The sequence below is a fragment of the Indicator indicator genome, chromosome 10, assembly GCF_027791375.1.
Source record: "Indicator indicator isolate 239-I01 chromosome 10, UM_Iind_1.1, whole genome shotgun sequence".
Lineage (NCBI taxonomy): Eukaryota > Metazoa > Chordata > Aves > Piciformes > Indicatoridae > Indicator > Indicator indicator.
The window spans coordinates 25,253,268-25,272,963 of NC_072019.1; the positions used below are offsets into that span (position 1 = coordinate 25,253,268).

Here is a 19,696-nt window from a genome sequence, read left to right on the forward strand (position 1 = left end):
CGATATGTAAAGGCTTTCCTCTCACAGTAGCACAGACTGGAAAAGCACAATAATTACTGGCAGTGTGATACCTTATTCTCAGTTAGCAAATCATTGGCCATTTTTTTGGTTGCATTGACTTCCATGAGATCTAGTGACATTCATGTGCAGACGTTTCCATTTCTGCTTACCACCCACTAATGCAAGCTGATAAGAAGTGTTCGTGCTATCAGCCTCGGTTGCTGTAGGTGGCCAGGCACTGCTTGATAACTTCCCATGCACAGAAGCTGCCTGCTTTGTGAATTTCCATTTTCATTGGTGAAATCACTGACACTCAGCTGTATTTAAGAAAACCTATTTAAATAGTATTTTTGCATATCTGTGCTTGCTGGGGAAAGGTGCTAACAACACAGAGGCCCACAGTTAATACCTCACACAGGCAGCTTGCTGAAGTGATGCAGGTACAGTGACATGGACAGAGATGAAGAAAACTACTATGGAAAACATGGTAATTCACCTGCTTGTTTGCTTGGGAAAATTCTTAATAGCCTAATCAATATCTCATTTACTTGAACTGTGTTATTTCAGTGACTTTAATGGGCTTGGATCCAGCCCCAAATGTTTTTTTCTTCAGTTATTAGCAGTATCTTCTTTTTTTTCCAGCTTGACTTTTATGAGTTTATGTAAATTGAAGATCAAATGTAAACTTTGTATATGTATAAAATAAAATTTTATTTTATTTTAGATAAGTAATTTAGATTTGCTTTTAAAAATTATTACAGTGATAAAGTGCAACACTCAAATTTATGTGCTGTCTTGATTCAGAATTGGTAAATGAGATATCTTGTGAAATACTTCTTGTAATGATAATTCAACATTACAAAGTTGAAGTTTTCTGTTCTAAAGCAGCCTATGCAATAGATCCATCTCGTCTGCAAAGAGTGAATAGCTCAGTTTTTAGTCTTAGCATAAAAATGATAGTCTGTACCCTACACCATTGCTTTCTTCCTTCTGCATATCAAACTCCTAAAGCTTCCTTTCTAAATGTGTTTGGGCTATTTGAGGAAGTGGTTTACTTTTAGCAGGGGCTATGTAGATAGTAATAACATAAATAATTTGCATTTCACTTCCAAAACTTTGCGTTTCACTTCCAAAGAGTCTTAGTTTTTAAACAACAGTGGTAATTCAATAGAGAATTTGATAACTAATTTAAAAAAGTGAGACTGAGACAAACAGGATTTTTTTTTTGGTGGTGGTTGTTGTTCCATGAAACTATGATCACACTTGGTAGGGAATATTCCAGTGATGCTAAAGGCTACTTCTGTCAGTGATTTTTAACTTAGAATAGAGTTACCTTTTCCTAGATAAACTGCCATACTCTGTAATGGATTTATGTCTAGAGCAGAGTGAAGGTCTGAGCAGTCTGGCACCGCACAGCGCCACAGGAAGCAGCCTGAGGGCTGCCAGTGAGGAGCAGCACTTGGAAGAGGTTTGCAGGACTGCAATAATTTCACAGCTGTTAATGACTGTTACTATCTCACAGCATCCCTTCTCTGGCCTGATGGAGATGAAAGCCTCCATTTCAGTCAGCTTGTTTTCTGAAGTACTTTGGGTTTATTTCCTTGCCCTATTAGTTAGTGGATATTAGTCTTCATTGTAACAGAATTGTGGAGTTCACCTACTACACTTGAATGTGTTCACCTACTGCACTTTCATCATTTGGTGTGCATTTCCTTGGTTCTATTTCAGAAGTACACAGGTACAACATGAGTAACAAAACTTGAGCTATTTACTATGATTGACACACTGATAGCAATGATCACCTTATGGAAGGGACACTTCTGGAAGCCCATTACCTTCAGGAAGCTCAGGAGATTACCCATCCCAACAGGCTTTCTTAGTACAACATAGATGGACTGCAGAAACATCTGCAAGCAAATCAGAAGTCTGTGGCTCCCCTGCTGAAAATCTGCAATGTTTCTGAGAATCTTGCCATACCAAGGAGATCAGAAATCTCTCCTTTCTGTCTGGAAAGTAAACAGTGCCTAATGTGTAGGAAAAGACACTGGAACAGGTTGCCCAGGAAAGTTGTGGATGTCCCTTCCCTGGAGGTGTTCACAGCCAGGTTGGATGGGGCCTTGAGCAACCTGTTCTAGTGGGAGGTGTCCCTGCCCATAGCAGGGGGGTTTGGAACTGAATGATCTTTCAGTTCCCCTCCAACACAAATCATTCCATGAATCTCTGATTCTGTTTGTGGTGAATATTCTGTGCAGTTCTGTCCCTTCCTTTTCCAGTGATTGTTTTAGAAGCTTGGTGAGGTGGACCTGAAAACCTTGAATGAAGGGCAAATAAAGTTTTGTTATCTGCTGTGTTTATTTTACTGGGCTGTATGAATTTTGATAAAGCTTTTCTGATATAAACCAGGAACAACGTCTGTCATTTAATCAAGAAGTAAATTCTGCTTTTGAGAAGTTGCTGAATTGTTCTCTAATTGAAGGAAATAGGTCTTTTTTTCTGTGGGCAGGGCAAAGCCTAGGCTGGTGACACCCTTTAATGCAAGGGATATTCAGAAGACGAGAAAACACTCTAAACCAGTAATTTGTATTGGAACATTGACATGTGAATGAAGAAGTAATTTTTCCTTGCACAAAGTTTGGTTCAGTAAATCTCCATAATTACTGAGCTTAAAAAAAAAAACAAAACATAAAACTGAACAGCTAAGTGCAAAAGGAAAAATCAAAATCCCCATTTGCTGAATGAAGGACTACTTCCTGCTTTTCATACAGTGGCTTGAAACTTGAAAACTGAAATTCTACTGTAAATTTTTGTTACTTGTTTCCAAGTGAAATCACATTGTAATTCCTCTTACTCGACTCCAGGTTCGGAGCACAGCTTGGTGGGTTAGGTATTTGGAGGTTTCTTAATATAGTTTGCCTATGTGTAAAGTGAATCAATCAGAACTGTGCTAACCAGGGTAGCCATGTGGAAAAAATGTGTCGTGTTTTGACTCCTTCCATCTGCGCACTCTGGCCAGATGTTACTGCCTGTTTCTATGAGGGCCATGCCTTGACCTTCAAGGTGTTCTGAGATTCGTGTAAAGCTACAACCATATTCAAGGGTGTACGGATTACCAACTGCAACTTTAAAACCTGCTCTGTTTCTGACACTACAGTGAGTGGTGGGTGCATCCACTTGGGAGTTAGAGAAGGTTCTTCTGCCTGCTTTGTGGTGCTGTACCTCATCTCTGGCTTTGGAGAGCTAGTGCAACCCTGTGCAGGGTAGTGTTAGGACAAGGTCAGCACTGAATTTCTGCAGTCTCCAGCCATGTGTTGTCATCTGAAAAGCCTAATGCAAGAAGGGCAAACTTACAGCTCAATGCCTATAAAGTCCTTTAACCAAAGCAGTGGGAAGTACAAATTACTCTGCAAGGCTGTAAGTACAGTGTTAAGTACAGGCATGACTAAAGTGTCCTTGTAGAGACAAATCAGAAGGACTTAGCTCCAGAGAAGTGGGTCCACTGCTGCCAAACACACTTAGCACATGGGTGTCAGACACAATCCTTGTATCTCAGCAGCAGCTTTCTGCTGTGAACACTGTGCATAGGGGTAGTGGTAAGATGGACACTGCAGGTAATTTATCATGTAGTAAACACGAGGCACTCCCGAGTTTTTAAGCTAGAAGAAAACAGCTTTAATCTCTTCTACGAGAGCTAGGTAGTTGTATTGGTGAAATACTGATATTGCCTGCATAGAGTGATTCTAGCAGAACTGATTAAACAGGAATATATGGAAGATGTTCTTCAAAGACCACTGCTAGCACTCCCCTGTCTTTAGATTTTATTTTAAACAAGGACATATTTTTATACTGTTTTATTTTGAATGCAGGTGAACCAAGGAAATTTGACCCAAAGTTCAGAGGACCTATTCATAACAGGTAAATACCTTAACTTATTCTATTTAATTCGTTTGATTTTGCAGTGAACAGAAGATACAAAATTTTTTTAACAAATCTTGTGAATTTGATGCTGCAGTTCTTTGAAATCCAGAATCCAGTCCTTACCACTCAAGATGTATGATTACTGGGGAATATTTAGTTTTCTACTCTTAAGTGCTTTCAGTTTGAATGCCAGTTCTGTATGCCTCTTAGCCTAGTACCTGCTGTTGTACCTGGTACAAGGAGGACCATAGGGGGTGATGTTACATTCTGAGGTGCCATGGCCATGGGATGAAGTCTCTCTTGTTCCCATATAGCACAGGCCTGAAACCCTGGTGCCCTCTGTGCTTCAGTCTGTGGCTGGTTTCCTGCTCCCGTGGCCACCTCATCAAGGGACTGATTAGCTCTCTTCAGATCATGCCTGTGTGTGCACCATGCCATCTGTGGTGTGGCTGGATGTGCCTGCTGCTGGAGAGGCACTCCTGAAAGCCTCACTTGAGTGAACTGCTGTTGCCTGTTTGGAAAGTGTCTCTGGAGTGAGAGAGAAACCTGTGGTGCTGTGGGCTGTGGCTGTACCCTAAAAGAAGCCAATTTAATGGCCTGGAGAGTCTGCTGCTGTGCCTTTCCCTGGTGTGCATGAGGCCATCGTATGCTGGCAGAACTTCTCTTGATTTTACTGTTACTGTGTCATAGGATTGGTAGAAAGTGGTTTTGTACTGTGGATTGCTGTTCCATCTCTGTAGGTGCTGTGGCAGCTTCTGGAGCTCCAGGCATACACATGTGCTATTCTAGTTGTACAACCACAGGAGCTCCATAACCACACACACAGTGCATTCTGTAATGCTTGAGGGGTGTGGTGGTGTTGGGAACATGAGAAAAAAAAATCAGTTCCCTAAGCATTAAGGGCATGACTTCATTGTACAGAGCACTGATATCTGGAAAAGGTCACATCCTGTCAGCATGGCTGCTGAAGCTGATGTGGTATTGGAGGTGCTGTAGAGTAGAAATAACACTTTGAAATTGTTGAGCACCAAGCTATCCCTCAAACCACTAAGAACCTGGAAAAAAAAAACAACCCAGAAAAAGAGAAAGCCAGATCTTGATAGCAGTGTATTAATGCCTACTAGTGTGTGTAGTACACACACAGTGCTGGTACCAACATTCTCTAGGAGGTTGTGTGTGGAGTTTGGTGTACTTCATGCAAACATGTTTTTGTTAAAAGGTATTAAAATGCAGTTGCTGTGTTGATTGATTGACTCTGAGCCAACCAATTCTTGAAACCCCAAAATGATGTTATCATGATGATGTCTCTTATTGGTATCACTACATACTACATCCTTGCAGGTTTTTTTTCTGTTCTCATTTTACACCATTCAGGACTGTCTGCCTCTCTTCTCCATAGAAACATTAGTGCACAGTACAAATGTACAGAGTAGAAGTGGGTTGTATGTAACCTAAAAGTAGTTCTGAAACACATTTCTTTGTTACAAACCCTCCTGCCAGAACAACCTACCTCGACTGCACTGTCAGTCAGTGCTGCAGATGAAAGCATGTCTGTTACCACTTAGAAAGTTCAGAGGCTTACAAGCAGAGTGGAATTGCTCAGAAAGCATCTAACAAACCAGGGGCCATTTGTCAGTGTTTTTCCAGATGTAAGTGTAACATAGAGAGTAAGTTCGAAGTAACCATAATGAGAAAAAGAAATTAAAGAATCCTAAGTTATCAGTTTTGTCTTTCTCAGCATAACATTTATGACTGCAGCCTTGTGGTACTCTCACTTGAACACACATACTGTTCTCATCTATGCAGGATGTATTTCTTCTTTTCCTTTCTGAAAGCTAGTAATTTTAGAAAGAAATGGAAATATTTCTTTAGGGAGCTAATCCTAATATTAGAAGTATCTTTACTGCCAGTGAGACTGTGTGCACTCTCTATAGAAATTCATTGAAGTGATACTTTGGGATGTTATTGTTTATCTATGTACATTACTACCAGAAAATACTTGTGAGGTTTTCTATATTGTATTCACCATGTGAATAAGCTTACCAGGTTAAAGTATGTATAAAGGGTTGTATAGTGATGTATAAAGAGTTTTGGTAGACAGCAGAAGATCTTGCTTCTTGATTAAGCCTCAGTGAGGAAAGGGTTCTTCAGAGCTGTTCATGGCATGGTATGGCATAGTATAACATCACCCTGACACAACATGACTTAGGGAAGGCTCAGAACACAAGCTGTTAGTCAGGCAGGGAGGAGGAACTCAGAAGGACAGTAGTGGTCATGTTAATGTGTCAGCAAAATTGAAAGTAGTAACCTGAAAGTCAGACGGTGAAGGTCTTGAGCCTTGCTTTGCCCTGTGGTTGCACAGAGCCCTGCTGAAGCCTCTTTGTGGGTGCTGATGTAGTGCTGTGTAGCTAACACACATTGTAGCTTCTTGCTAGGGCAGCATCTTGAGCAAAATTGCATTTGTAGCAGATTGGGCATGAAGCTGCCAAACAGAGAGGTCCAGTCATTCATTAACAATTAAGTGCATGAACTGTCAGTGACTAAATAGCTTTTATGCACTAATACTCTGTGCAGATGATTTTATCTTTGCATTCATTTGCCAGGATGCCATTACCCATGCAAAAAGTATTGTTTGCATGCACCGCCATGTGGAACACAGCAGGAGAAGCCAAGAAGCCACTGTGTTCCAGAGAGGTGGTGAAAAGCAAATCAGGCTTCATAAATTCAGCTAAATGGAAGCAGCAAGCAGTAAAATGTGATGTGGGAGCCAGAACTGTGCACTTAACCAAATGAAGGTCTTTTGTTACGTCGCCTGAAAGTGATGAATCTGTTTTATCAGCAGTTTATCTCTATGGAAACTGCTGTGTTCAAATACTCCAGACTGTTTTGGTTTGGGTTATGGAACTTGGTTATCTTAAAAGTACCAAAACACATCAAAATTTCCAATACTGGCTATTAGCAAAAACATTTTGAATGTTTGTATCATCTATGCTGTAAGAAATATAAAATGACTTTTCTCCTTAACCTTGAATGGTCAGACAAGATTATTATACATAGGTATGATAGCCCTATCTGTAAGAAAGCCTACAGAGCCCTGTGATAAGCAATGTTCTCACCTCCTATTCTTATCTTTTTTTTTTTGTCATTAATCCTTCCTTAAGGTTCCATTTAACAATTCAGAGTCCTGAGTTGATTCTGCTCTGCCTCATTATCCTGAAACAAACTGAAAAAGCAGATTTGCCTTAGCAGAACTCCTTCTTAGTCTGAAAAAATGTCATTTCAAACCTATTTTCAATCAAAGCATGGCTGGATAATTTCTGATTTGGTTTCAGGAATAAGCATGGGCTCCCAAGAAGCAGTTTGCAGCATTCTAGTCCCTGCAACTTTGGAAATGTCCAGAATCTTCATAGTATAACCTTGTACCTTTGCAGAGTTATTTCAGTGTATTAATTTAAGATGTTTTACATTTTCCCCTCTCCTGTGGAGCCTGGTATTTATGAGGTAATAAGGTCTCTCTCAAAATGAGCTTACTCGAGCTGTTAAATGGAGCCAGGGTTTCACCTGGAGTACCTTGTAAGACAAGCATTTATTTTGTATGAACAACAATTAGTGTGCATCAACTCTTTCCAAATTCTCTGAAGTGACACAAAAGAGGATTTATGTACTTCTTACCTATTTTTTACATATTTATACTTTTACAGCAATATTTGGCAAGAGTGAGTTTTACTAGGTACTGTAGAGAAGGAAGATTGTGTATTACAAGGAACAGAAACCCCTGCATTCTGGTAAAGTATTTGTGGGTACTTGTCCATGGTGGCTCTGCAAAACTTTACAAGGAAGCTTTGGCACAAATGAGTGTAACCTTTAATTGCATTTAGGGTATCATAATATGAGACCTGTGAGAATTGGACTGCAAGAGGTTTTTGAGACTCTAGGAGTTGTAATTAAAGTATTTATGGTGCTGCATTTCTCCTGAGACATTTTGAATTAAATATTCTGCCTCTTAAAAATGACTCTGATGTGGCGAGAGCCAAGCTTGAGCAGTTTCAGAACTTCTGAATGGAGGCTGAGAAAATGAGCAGCATTGTTGCTTTTCCTTTGAGCAGTTGTCCTTCCTTAGATTACTGTCATATTGACTTCATGTTCTGTACCACCCTAGTCTCACTGAAAATTGACTTCAGTGAGATATTAAAACTGTGTCTCTCTAAAGAAGGATTTTTCATTCCTTTTCCACACTGGGAAACACACTGCAAGTTCTTCATCTGTTTCTGTTTAAGAGATCTGTCATCTTTATGTTCTTTATGGTAAAGAGCAGTGGTTCTCTGTAAGAGGAAACACAGACTGGCAAAGGGAAAGAATGGCAGATGCTCAAAGTGACTGTGTGCCAGCTGGAGTTGGGTTCTAAGATTGCTTTAATTGGGGACATTCAGTTTACATCCACTTGGCTTCTTGCATGGACTTGAAAGCACAGGTTAATGTAGCTCATTTGATGTGAAGGGGTCCTTTCACTGGGAGCATGCCTTTGGCTGTCCCATGATGATGATTGCTCACTCATATGTCACAGAAAAGTGGGACAGGATCAGGTCAGAATAGCAGCAGCTTGTTAATACAGTTGTTGGGACAGCCCAGAGCAATGCTGCCAGGCTGTGTAGGCATGAACCCTGCCCAGTTGCAGTTCATGCACCTTTAGGTTGTACAACCCCATTCTTCAACAAAATGGTGTCAGATAAGTAGGGCACGGTAAATAACAGCAGGGATTGAAATTCCTCAAATCAGGAGGTGCTAGGCAGCACACCCTTTTATCAGTAATTCACTCCTTTGTTAATTAGATTCTCAGGTTAGACCATTAGCTGCAACAGTTTCTTTACTTGTGAGGCCTCCAAAGGCCAGTGAGGGGGTAACTGTTTCACTTCCATGCATCTTTAGAAATGAGGGCTTGGGGAGCTGGCTTGTGAGAGAACTACTCACCCCAGCTAGAGCCGTTGGAGCGGATGGCCTCCACAAGTGTGTACTGACCTTCTCCTGCTCGTGTGGGAATGTCATACTTCATGTTAATTACACTCCTGGAACTGCTCTCATCAAGGTCAGACACTGGAGAAAAATTAGTCCAGTGTTCCACATCAGTCCTCTGCCTGCATGAACTTAATATGCAGTAGAAGACTAATTTAATTGAACATTCAGTTAATCTGCTGGCTCAGTTTTCTGGCTGGGGAGTGCCATTTGATTGCTTGTCTGTGAAAGGTATGGCTCACCACAGCATGTTGGGGTTTTTATCCTCTCTGTAGAGTATATTTTGGTTGCATTAAATGAGGTCAAGCAGCTGAGGGAGAATGTTGTGCAGAGGTCGAGGGAGCTGCATGAAGGCTTTTTCATTTCACACTGTTATTTCTCCATTCATTAGCTATTTATAACGCAGGTTAAGTTGTGCTGAATCTGTCTTTCATCACATTGTTTGCAATATTTGATACCAGCTTTAGGGACATGCTGAGGCAGATGTCCTATAGTAGCTTACACCATAAGTGATCTCATGGATTCATTCTTGTAAGGAATGTCTTGTTCTATGAATATTTAAACGTGGTTTTGTTGCTGTCAGCAATGCAAAAGGCATGCACGTTTGTTTGGTGGTCTTGCTGCAAAAGCCAGGACCTTAACACCTCTAACATGATTTTGTGAGCAAGATTTTTCCTAAGTGCAGATGCAGACCTCTTACTCAGATGTTAGAATACCCTATTGCTGCTCGGTGTTTTCAATGGGTCGTATTAGACACCTTATTTTTTAAAGTGTTTCTTTTTGTTCCTAGGCACTGTACAGATGTTGTTTGCTGTGTGATCTTCATAGTCGTCATCCTGGGCTACATCGCATTGGGAATCGTGGGTGAGTAGAGGCAGGAGTGGGGGTGCTTTGTGGTACACAATAGTGCAACTCTTTTTAACAGGGATGTCCTTTTTGCTTACATCTATGTAAAGCCTTCTAGTCAATAGTCAATGCCTTGCCTGGAAGCAAATGAGTTAATGGCTGTGTAATTAGGGAGAAGTTCAAAACCACGAATTTTATGATGACAAACTCAAAACTGTGTCCAAGTGAAAATGACACACTATGTTTTTGTTTGTTTGTTTTTTTAAATAATTTTGCTATCCTAGATTTACTATGGAGGAAAAATTCACTTTGATTTGTCTGACAGCAAAAGTTAGAGATAGGAACTTTGGTTTGAAGAGGCTTTTTGTTCTGCAAAATATTACTGAAAGAACCCATATGAGCAGTAAGGAGATTTAAGAGAAATTACTCCATTTATTGTGGGATTGTTCACACATCAGGATCTTCATCAGTAAGAGCCACTTTATTTTATTTGTGTGAGAGAATTGTTTGAATGCCTGTGTGTGGAAGAACAAATGATGCTGTAAAAGTGTCTGTCTGAGCTTTTTCAGTTTGTTTGTAAAAGATTGGTTTTGCCCTGCCTTACACAGGAGAAAAGCTGTTAGTTTTCTTTGTAATTCTCTGATGCTGTGCTCTGTTCTGGAAAGAGAAAAGGTTGTGCAACCTCCACCCTCAAGGTTATTCAAAAGCTGTCTGGACATGGTCCTGGTCAGCCTGTTCTAGGTGACCCTGCCTGGGCAGGGATTTTTGAACAAGGTGACCTCCAGAGGTCACTTCCAACCCCACCATTATTTCATTCTGTATAAACTTGCTGTCTGTAGCATGAACAGATGACTTTTAAGCAAGACTTGATCTGACCTCGGTGATTCCAGTCACTGTCTGAGAGAACACTCCATCTTCCCACTAAATGGTGGAGTAAATGGTATGGTAGCATAATGCCCTCCAAGCCACAAAGCTGGACTCATATAAGAGGAACATTTGTGGTTTTCTTGAGTATACAAATGCTCTGGTGACTGGTGACCTGTGCAGACAAGCAGTGTTCTGAAGTGCTGCTACCTGGACAAAGTGAAAGCTATTCACAGTTTCTAGCTGTGCAGTGATCTTGTGCTGCCAGATCTTGGCTGTCTTTCCAGCACTATGTAAATGTCCTTAATTTTTGGCTAGAACTTTATGTTGACTTTGTATGTGCAGTTTCCAAAGAACCCCATATGTTAGAAGCTGCAGAAGTAAATGGCAGCAGAAGAAGACTGGCCAATTCCTCACTTCTTCATGCCTGTAATCTCAGACATGTAGTTGCTGTGATGTGAGACAGTGAACTGGTCATGTTCCCTGCTCTGTACATGCAGCGGTTTCCTATTGGGCACAAATGGTCTGAACCCTTTTTCAAACCTTATGAAATATTGGTTAGAACTAGAGCCTGTTCCTGGAACCAGATACCAAACTTGTAGCTGGTGACTTTTTCTGCCCTTGAATTTTCAATCTGGAAACGTTAGTTCGGCTCCAAATCCGGATCCTTGTGGACCCTGCTTTTCATCATTCCTTGCACTGTGCTTCAGCTATTCTTTTTACTCTAATTTATTTGTAAGTGCAAGATGAGATCAGCTTTGGTACAGTTCCAGGGGCCAGCCCTGTACAAAATATGTGAGAGTCAAAGAAGTTCACGCTAAGAGAAAATAAATTATAAATCAGTTTATAGCTGAGAATTCTGCATTATTGTAGAAAAAGTAAAGTGGATTTCTGCTGTTTCTTCAATATGTGTGAATACAGTTTTAGATCTCTGTTTAATTTGGCTGGAGAAGTAATCAGTAAACACAGGTTCATCACAGAACTTCTATGATTGAAAATCTGAGTCAAATTTTGTCCCCAGTATTGTATGAATAGCTCACATAGGCTTCAGCTATATGAGTGTGTGTGTGTGTGTGTGTAACAATAGGGTAGAAATGTGAGTAAAAGGTAATCAGTTCTTGAAAGATGAAGCCAAATGCTTTTTGATACTAGCCTTTCTTTGTTCTGCTTCAGTAATAGCTTCTGTTGACTGACTGTACTGAAAAGAAATAGTTAATCTCTGATTTACTTTCTTATCATTCTTTTAACTTTATAGATGATAATAGTGATAATTTAACATTGTGTGTAGCTTTCCTTCCTATTCAGACTGACTTAACTCTGCATGCTGATTTCAGATACACTGGGCTCCTCTGGGTGATACTTCACCAATGTTTAGCCTCTTTGTTTAAGATAATTTTAATTTATAGAAGTGCATGTGAAAAACAGCAGATAAGTTATCTTGGCAAAGAGTCTCACATTCCAAGGACAGGTTAATTCCAAGTAGTAACTCTTGCTGTATTGTACCAAGGGAGGCATACACAATACCAGTGTCACCATCATGGAGTTATAAAATTTTGTGTCATGTGTTTGATTTCCTGTTTCAATACGTCAGTAAATTGCTCGTGTTAAAAAGCCATAGGAACAATTTGTCAGATCAGTTTTTCTAGACATTAATACTTAAAAAATACACCTTTAAGGGAAGCTAAATGATGATATGAAAGACTTCCCTTTCAGTAATACACAGTAAAGGGAAGGAGGCAGATAGTACAAACAGATTTGCAGTTCTTTTTTAAGCATCACAGGACGACATTGTTCTCATCACATTTTCTCCTTGACAGGGAGCATTCCAGCCTTTACAACCACTGGTACAGCCCATAGACCACAGAAAAAAAAAAGAGTGCATATGATAGACATTTAGTGGCAGATGTTAGCTATTTTTGATACTGTCCATGTGTGTTGGATCCACATCAGTAAAAGGACTGACAGACGTAACTGCAGGCCTCCTGAAAATGCTGTACTGGTGTCATAGGATGTCACATTGCTGCTCTGAGGACTGAGTCACCTGTGTGATGATATGGTTCAGCTGTCCTTTACTTTTCTTTTTTAGTCCAATTATTTGTGCCACCATTCAGACTGTAGCCTTGTGAGCATCAGGGTATGCTGGACTAAATATTTTGTGTGACTAGATTTCTTTTAATGTAGTGCTTGATAAAATGAGTTGCCAGTAGTGCAGCACAACATGCAAAACTTGGTGCTGCCCTGTCAGGCTAGTTCTTGCCAACAACCTTCTTCACTCAGTTGAATTAGGTACTTACTCTTCACTAGCCAGTCCAGAAAAACTCTGTATTTACCACACGGATTCTTTCACTGTCATTGCTCTTACATTTGCAAAGAAGGTGACAGGGGATTAAGTTTATTTGGTTAGTCCTGGTACAGGCAACAAAAGAAGCTGCATATTTCATATTTTCTGTTGATAATTTCTTTTATTTTTTTTTTCATTTGCTGCAGGGTTAATTAAATGTGTATGTTGTAAATCAAACCCAATTATTTCTTGTTTCAGTTTGGAATTTAGCTGAGAGACTTCTTCCTCCATCCACCTAGCAGCTGATCCCATTGATGGAATTTCAGTCTGCTCAATCTATTTTTTTTTTAAAGCAGATTTCTTTTTTTTTTTCAAATACTGTTTTGTTAAAAATGTGAGTGAAGCCTTAGGTACACAGGACAGCTGCTGCCAAGCAGGAGTGGTTTTAGACAATTCAACTGTGGCAAAGCAGGTGCAGTCTGAACAGACATTCTGATTGGAAGGGAGCAGTGTTCCATTGCCTGTACTCTGCTGCTTTCTACTAATTGAGAAACTCACTGCAAAAGATGAGTGATTCAATTTGATGCCAAGGATTGATACAAACCCAGCAAAACCAAGGGAGCTTTTTGAAATATTTCAGCACACTCTGCATTAGAACTGAAAAGAATGTGAGGACAACACACTGCTCTGCCCATTTGATGAGCTGAATTTTATTCTTGCTGGCTGTTTTTAGTCCACCTAAACAGGCTGAAGGATGTCAGCTTCCATCACACGGGCCTTTCTTGAGGAAAGATCCATAATAGCTCTGAGATAGCAAAAAAACCCCCCACAAAAACCCAAAAACAAACCCAAAAACAACCCAACCCAGATTATGTTTATCTCCTTTCACCCAAATTTGTCTGAGGAATGAAAAATAATTCCAGGCTTCATGTGCTACTTAGCAAAGGGATGTTGTTGGCAGTGGCGACTACTTCCAAATTATCAGTAGGAAGAAGATAAGTTCTTGTCAGTACTTTGAATCTGGCATGGTGGGGCTTATCTCTATGGCTTCCTGTTTTGCTGTGTTAAAGGAAAATACAGTCAAATGTAAAAAATGAAAATGCACTCCAATAATGTGCCAAAGTAAATCAAAAAACCCTCATTTGGGGACTGAGCAGACTGAAGTGTTAAAACCATCTAATATCATACAAGACCTGAAAGGTCTTTCAGGGCTGTAAAGGAGCTCAGTCATTTGGGACCAGGCTTTTACCTGTATGAAAAGCAAAGTCATACTGAAATAGAAAGAAAAACTCTCTCTTGCCGGAGTGAAGATAGCAGAAAGTGTAGGTGGCATAAGCTACAGACTCATCAAGATCACCAGAGAGCTGTCTGCTTCCTGATGTCATGTACACATAGGAGTTAACACTGACTGTAGCCATTCCTAAGAAAGCTGGTGCCTCCTAAATGTCCCAGTTAAGTAATGCTACTGGAGTAAGTCAGTGAGGGCTGACAAATGAAAAGCTGAGGTTTAACACTGTTGAAGCACTTTAGCTTTCTCTGAGCATCAGAATACTGCAGTTACTCAGAGATGCAGTTACTTCGAACATTCTGAATGTACTGATACCAAGCAGCATGTTGATTTACAAACACTAGAGGAAAACTAACATAAATTAAAAAGAACTAGCAGATTCATTTTGGTAATCTAAGACCATTCCAGGTGAAAGGTAGCATTACAGAGTCTCTGCACCTGTTTGCAAGTCATGGAAGATCTGTTGTGCTTCTGTCCCAAACATTTCAGTAATTTTGCTACTCTGAGATCTTGCCTGGGCTCTGTTGCTACTGCATGTATCCTTAGTGTTCAGTGTTGTTATTCTTGCCAGAGTGACCTTGAGGAAAATGACAGTTTCACAGATCACTAAATACAATGTCACAAAGTTGAGAGAAAGTGGGATAATTATAGAGAAGGAAGTTCTAAGTGGGTTACATAGATCAAAGCCTAAAGTGTATGCTAAGTGGGCTCCTGCCAGGCAATGAGTTCATAGTGCAAGAGGGGGGAAGGTTTGGACTAGAATCTTTGTAATACTTGTGATTTGTTCCACATAATAAAAGCACAAGGAAATGTATGGGAGATCATTGGTCTTTTCTGCAGTTCTCAGGCAATCTAATTTTAAGGGGCCAGCTCAGGGTAGTGATACAGAATTATATTGTAGCCTTATATCTTCCTTCCAGGTGATACTTAAATGTGAATGAAAGCTTGATTCTTTAGGGTCAGCTAAGCAGTTAGTAGTGACAAGAGTTCAAAAGCTGTTCACTGACTAGTTGTGAAGGAAGCATTGTCAAGTCTGCACACTGTGGCTTAGACAGTGGTACTAGTGGTGATAGCTGATTTGTACTTGATTCTCAAAGGGAAATAATGGTGCAGGTGAAAAATGACATGCAGAAGAAATCCTTCTTCCAAGTGGAGAAAAGAAGTCCAAAAGTTAAATATAAATCTCTTTTCCCATTCATTAGTGTGGCTCATGCTAGCATCTAATACATGAGATGCCAGATGCAGACCTAATAACTGAAAAATGGGACAACTGCCAAGTGAGGGGTCAGGAAATGTTTTCATTTACAAAGTGGGTTTGTTTCTATTCTTACTGCAAATGGAATCCATTAGATCAGTCACACCCTGTGTATTTCTGTCACACACTACCCATTAATTTCAGTGCATTGTGCTCGGATTTCTCTGCGTAGTTAGCTTCTCTTCTTGCCCCTTTTAATCACTGTTATTTTTAAGTCCATTACATCATGATTTGGATGCAATCCAGATACATGTGCCCTGAAGGTAAAAAAATGAACTGGTTTGCTTTCTTACTGATCCATCCATATCTTAGTTCCATTTAGTTTAGCTTATATTTCCTTTTTCTATTAGGACATGCACAAATCAGTGGTGATCAACACAGATTGCAGTAGTACATGAGAAGTGATAACATTTTCACAGTACTTGATTTCAACTATGAACTGTGTGCACTAGACTGAAATGTTAAAAGTTCTGTGTTTGTTTGCAGCTTGGGTGCACGGTGACCCCAGAAAAGTGATTTATCCAACTGACAGCTATGGGCAGTTCTGTGGTCAGAAAGATACCCCCAATGAGTGAGTACTAAATCCATTCACACACCTGTGAATAAGATGTGAGGTTTCAAGTCCCTGTCTGCTTGGGGTTCTTGTGGGAGGTTGAGGAGATATCAACCTTGAAAGCAAAGCCATGTTCAGCATTTGGTGGGAGCTGTTTGCTGGGGGTGCAATGGAGGGGTGTGGGAACGGGAGTGTCAAGTCCCTAGGCAGAGGAGAAGCTGCATTGTTTGCTCAAGCATGCTTCATGGTTACTGCTGCCATCCAGCTCCCGAGGTCCCAAGCTCCAGAAGCTGTCAAGTGTGGGATTCTGGAGCGCAAACCTCTCTCATTGTCCCTTACTGATATCAAAGGAGGTTTATCAGCCTTACTAGCAAGTGCTGTTACCATGCAGTTTTCCGGCCAGCTGCTCTCAGGTTCCAAACGTGAAGAGCATTTGGTTGATTCTGGTGCCACCTTCTGGTCCACAGAACGCGAGCAGCTGTCACCGTGTGGCATTGGCTGATGATCACTGCGTGCAGCACGGCACACAGTGTGTCCAGAACCACAGTGTGTTTGCAGCAGGGGTTGTAGATATCAATTCTCAGAGGCAGGGCTGTTTCAGCTTAAAACCGTGCAGTGGAAAATACTTTTCAAAATTTAACATTCTTTAGAACAAATATATCTGGTTGCAGAGATTTTTTGGTATGGGACATTCAGGGTCTGCTTGAAATTTGGGTTTTTTTTTTTTTTCTGTTTTATGTTTGTGGTATGACCATTCATAACAATAGAATTTTGAATACCAATGTATGCTATAAATTTTTGAATGGTAGGATATATAAGCACCTATATTTATAACATTGTCTAATATCTACTTTCATAGGAACAAGACCATTTTATTTTACTTTAACATTCTGAAATGTGCCAGCCCCATTGTGTTAATAAACCTACAGTGCCCTACAACACAGGTGAGTGAAATACAGAGATATTTTACCTGCCTCTTAGTCATGGTGTTTAAGAACTAGATATACATTTGTTTGGATTTAAATACTGCTTCTCATATCCTTGAAAATATAGTATGATTGTTTGTTGGATGAGGTGTAGCACATAGTCTCTATAGCTTTTGATGGTCAGAGGAAATAAACAGAAAGGCCCAAGATGGTGTAATTTGGAAATGAGCTGACAAAAAGGAGCCTGTTTAGTTGAATACTGATCCTGCTTTGGCAGGACTGTCGGACTCAATGATCTCTGGAGGTCCCTTCCAACTCCTAACATTCTGTGATTCTGTTACTGCAGCTGTCCAGCAGTAATCAGTGCATGCAGAAAATAATTTTGGTTGACATCCAGGCTTTTCCAAACTAGCCACATTCAAGATAATATACACATCCCCAGTAACAGGAGTAGCTGGGTGTGGTTAGAATCTATGCCACTTTCAAAAATGAACATCCTGAAGGCCTGTTCTTGTCTTATGGCACAATTTGTACTCCCTTAGCTGTGAAGCTGTGAAATAAACCCACTCACTGAACTTCTCTGGGTTAAAATTATCCTCCTTATCTTTTTTTTTTTTTTTTCCATGAGACTGAAGGCTCTGCTTATCTACTGGAAGGTGTAGAACCTAAGAAGAAACAGAGGGTCGCTTGATGTTCCAGATATGAGGAGAGACTTTGAAAGTGTATTCTAGCAAAGAATTAAAAAATATTCATCTAGGGAATCAGAAGGAAAACCTATGTCCCTTTCTAAAGACTGCAGTAAACAGTACTGAAGATAATTCCAGAGGATAGTACACCTCTCTAGGTGGCCTTTTTCTTGGTTTTTAATTGCATTGATTTTCCTTAACCTTCTCTAACCCCAGTATATTTTTACTCTTTTTTTTGTTTTGTTTTGGTTTGTTTTTGTTTTTTTTTTTTCTTGCAGCTTTGTGTCTCAAAGTGCCCAGACAGGTTTGCAACCTACATTGATGTTCAAGCTTCCTACAGATACAAACCAGATCAGTGGAATTACTTCAAGCAGTTCTGCAAACCTGGTTTTAATAATCCTCGCAAGGTGTGTTTGTATCAGTAGCTGATGGAATACAATTTTTTTCTTCAAGCCATAGATAATATGCATAATTTTACTGAGCTACATCAAAGCTTTGAATTATTCTGATTTTACCATGTAAGGAGTTGTCCCACATGTATGCTTTGGCAGTGGTTTAATCAGGGGCAGAGGTCTTGTATGCCCATCGACTCCCCTACTCTTTAAATGATTACTCTTTTCTTAGAAGAATTTTTGCAGCTGGCCATGTAGTTGTAGTGCTGTGGCAAGCAGCATCCTTTAGTGCTTAGGTACTCCACAGCAGTAGAGCTGAAATGATCAGGGACTTGGAACACCTCTGCTATGAAGACAGGCTGAGGGAGCTGGACTTTTTCAGCTTGGAGAAGAGAGGCTCTGGGGAGACCTAATAATGACCTTCCAGTACCTGAAGGGGGCCTACAAGAGAGATGGAGAGAGACTGTTTACAAAGGCCTATAGTGATAGGACAAGGGGCAATGGCTTCAAATGAGAGAAGAGTAGATTTAGATTAGATGTTAGGAACAATTTCTTTACTGTGATGGTGGTGGAACGCTGGAACAGGTTGCCCAGGGAGGTGGTTGAGGATGGAGATGTTCAAGGTGAGGCTCAATAGGACTTGGGGCGACATGATCTAGTTGAGGATGTCTGCTCTTACTGCAGAGGGGCTTGGTCTAGATGACCTTTGGAGGTCCCTTCCAAACCAGATCATTCTGATTCTGTGATCTCAAATCTCAGTTCTTAAGGTTCCTAAGTCATCTATAGCTACTTAGTAATTTAGCTGGGAAAATTAAACTGTCCTTCACGTAACTGATTTTGCACCCAAATGTACTGTGCTATTTCTCCCATCTTTACAAGTCCTTGCAATTCAGCTATATTAATTGTGTTAAATTCTTACTTTTCTATAAGAGAAAAAGTGAAGAGGAGGAGGCAAGGAACAGTTGCCCAGTCACTTCTGGCTTAGAACTGAACCAAAGTGAACAGGTCTTTTCTTTTTTTGTCACTAGAAAAGGAAAGAAGAATAGTCTTTTCCCAAATCACAATGACAGTTTGGATTCTCACTTACATCATGAATGTATCTTGCAGCTCCACCAGTCAAGTTTGGGGAGGAGGCTACAAAGCCCAGTTTGGGGCCTTTTCTCAGACTGGGTAAGAAACGAAACCCACGTAATTATTCTTGCCTGTATTCAGCATTCCTGTTTTTCCCCTTTTTAGTCTGTTGCTCAAGTCCTACGTGATGAAGATTGTCCTTCGATGATCATTCCAAGCAGGCCTTGTGAGTGGTTCTACTTCTTACACACCTCTTAGCAGATTATAAACATTCCCAGTAAATCACAACTCCAGTTTGAAAAGTGTTTTGCAGCCAGGCCACTGGGAGCTGTACTGACAATGATGTCCATTCAATTTTAAACATCTTGAAAGCATAAAGATTTATTACTATTTTTTCTAACTGCCATCCATAAACATTCAGTGTGTGATCAGGTCAAGCTGAGCTCTTTCTTGTGCTTGAATCACTGATAACAAAAGTTTGCAGGTCAAATTGTGCCTTCCAAAACATGTGAGCGAGCAGTCCCATTGACAGCAAGAAAATGCCACAGATGTGAGAAGGATCATATGGCCAGCTGTTGGAAGTTCAGATGCAGCTTGCTTTTCATTTGC

General features: G+C 40.3%; 1 protein-coding gene across 1 annotated transcript in view; it reads left to right on the forward strand.

Moving 5' to 3' along the window:
* Nucleotides 1–450: 450 nt before the first annotated feature.
* SLC44A5 (solute carrier family 44 member 5) overlaps nucleotides 451–19,696 on the forward strand; it is a 40,260-nt gene continuing 21,014 nt past the window's right edge. The window contains exons 1-7 of the mRNA XM_054384139.1: nucleotides 451–487; nucleotides 3,864–3,912; nucleotides 9,716–9,789; nucleotides 15,946–16,030; nucleotides 16,872–16,956; nucleotides 17,903–18,031; nucleotides 19,253–19,313. Of these exons, the coding sequence (XP_054240114.1) occupies nucleotides 451–487; nucleotides 3,864–3,912; nucleotides 9,716–9,789; nucleotides 15,946–16,030; nucleotides 16,872–16,956; nucleotides 17,903–18,031; nucleotides 19,253–19,313 (520 nt within the window). The remainder of the gene's footprint in view (nucleotides 488–3,863; nucleotides 3,913–9,715; nucleotides 9,790–15,945; nucleotides 16,031–16,871; nucleotides 16,957–17,902; nucleotides 18,032–19,252; nucleotides 19,314–19,696) is intronic.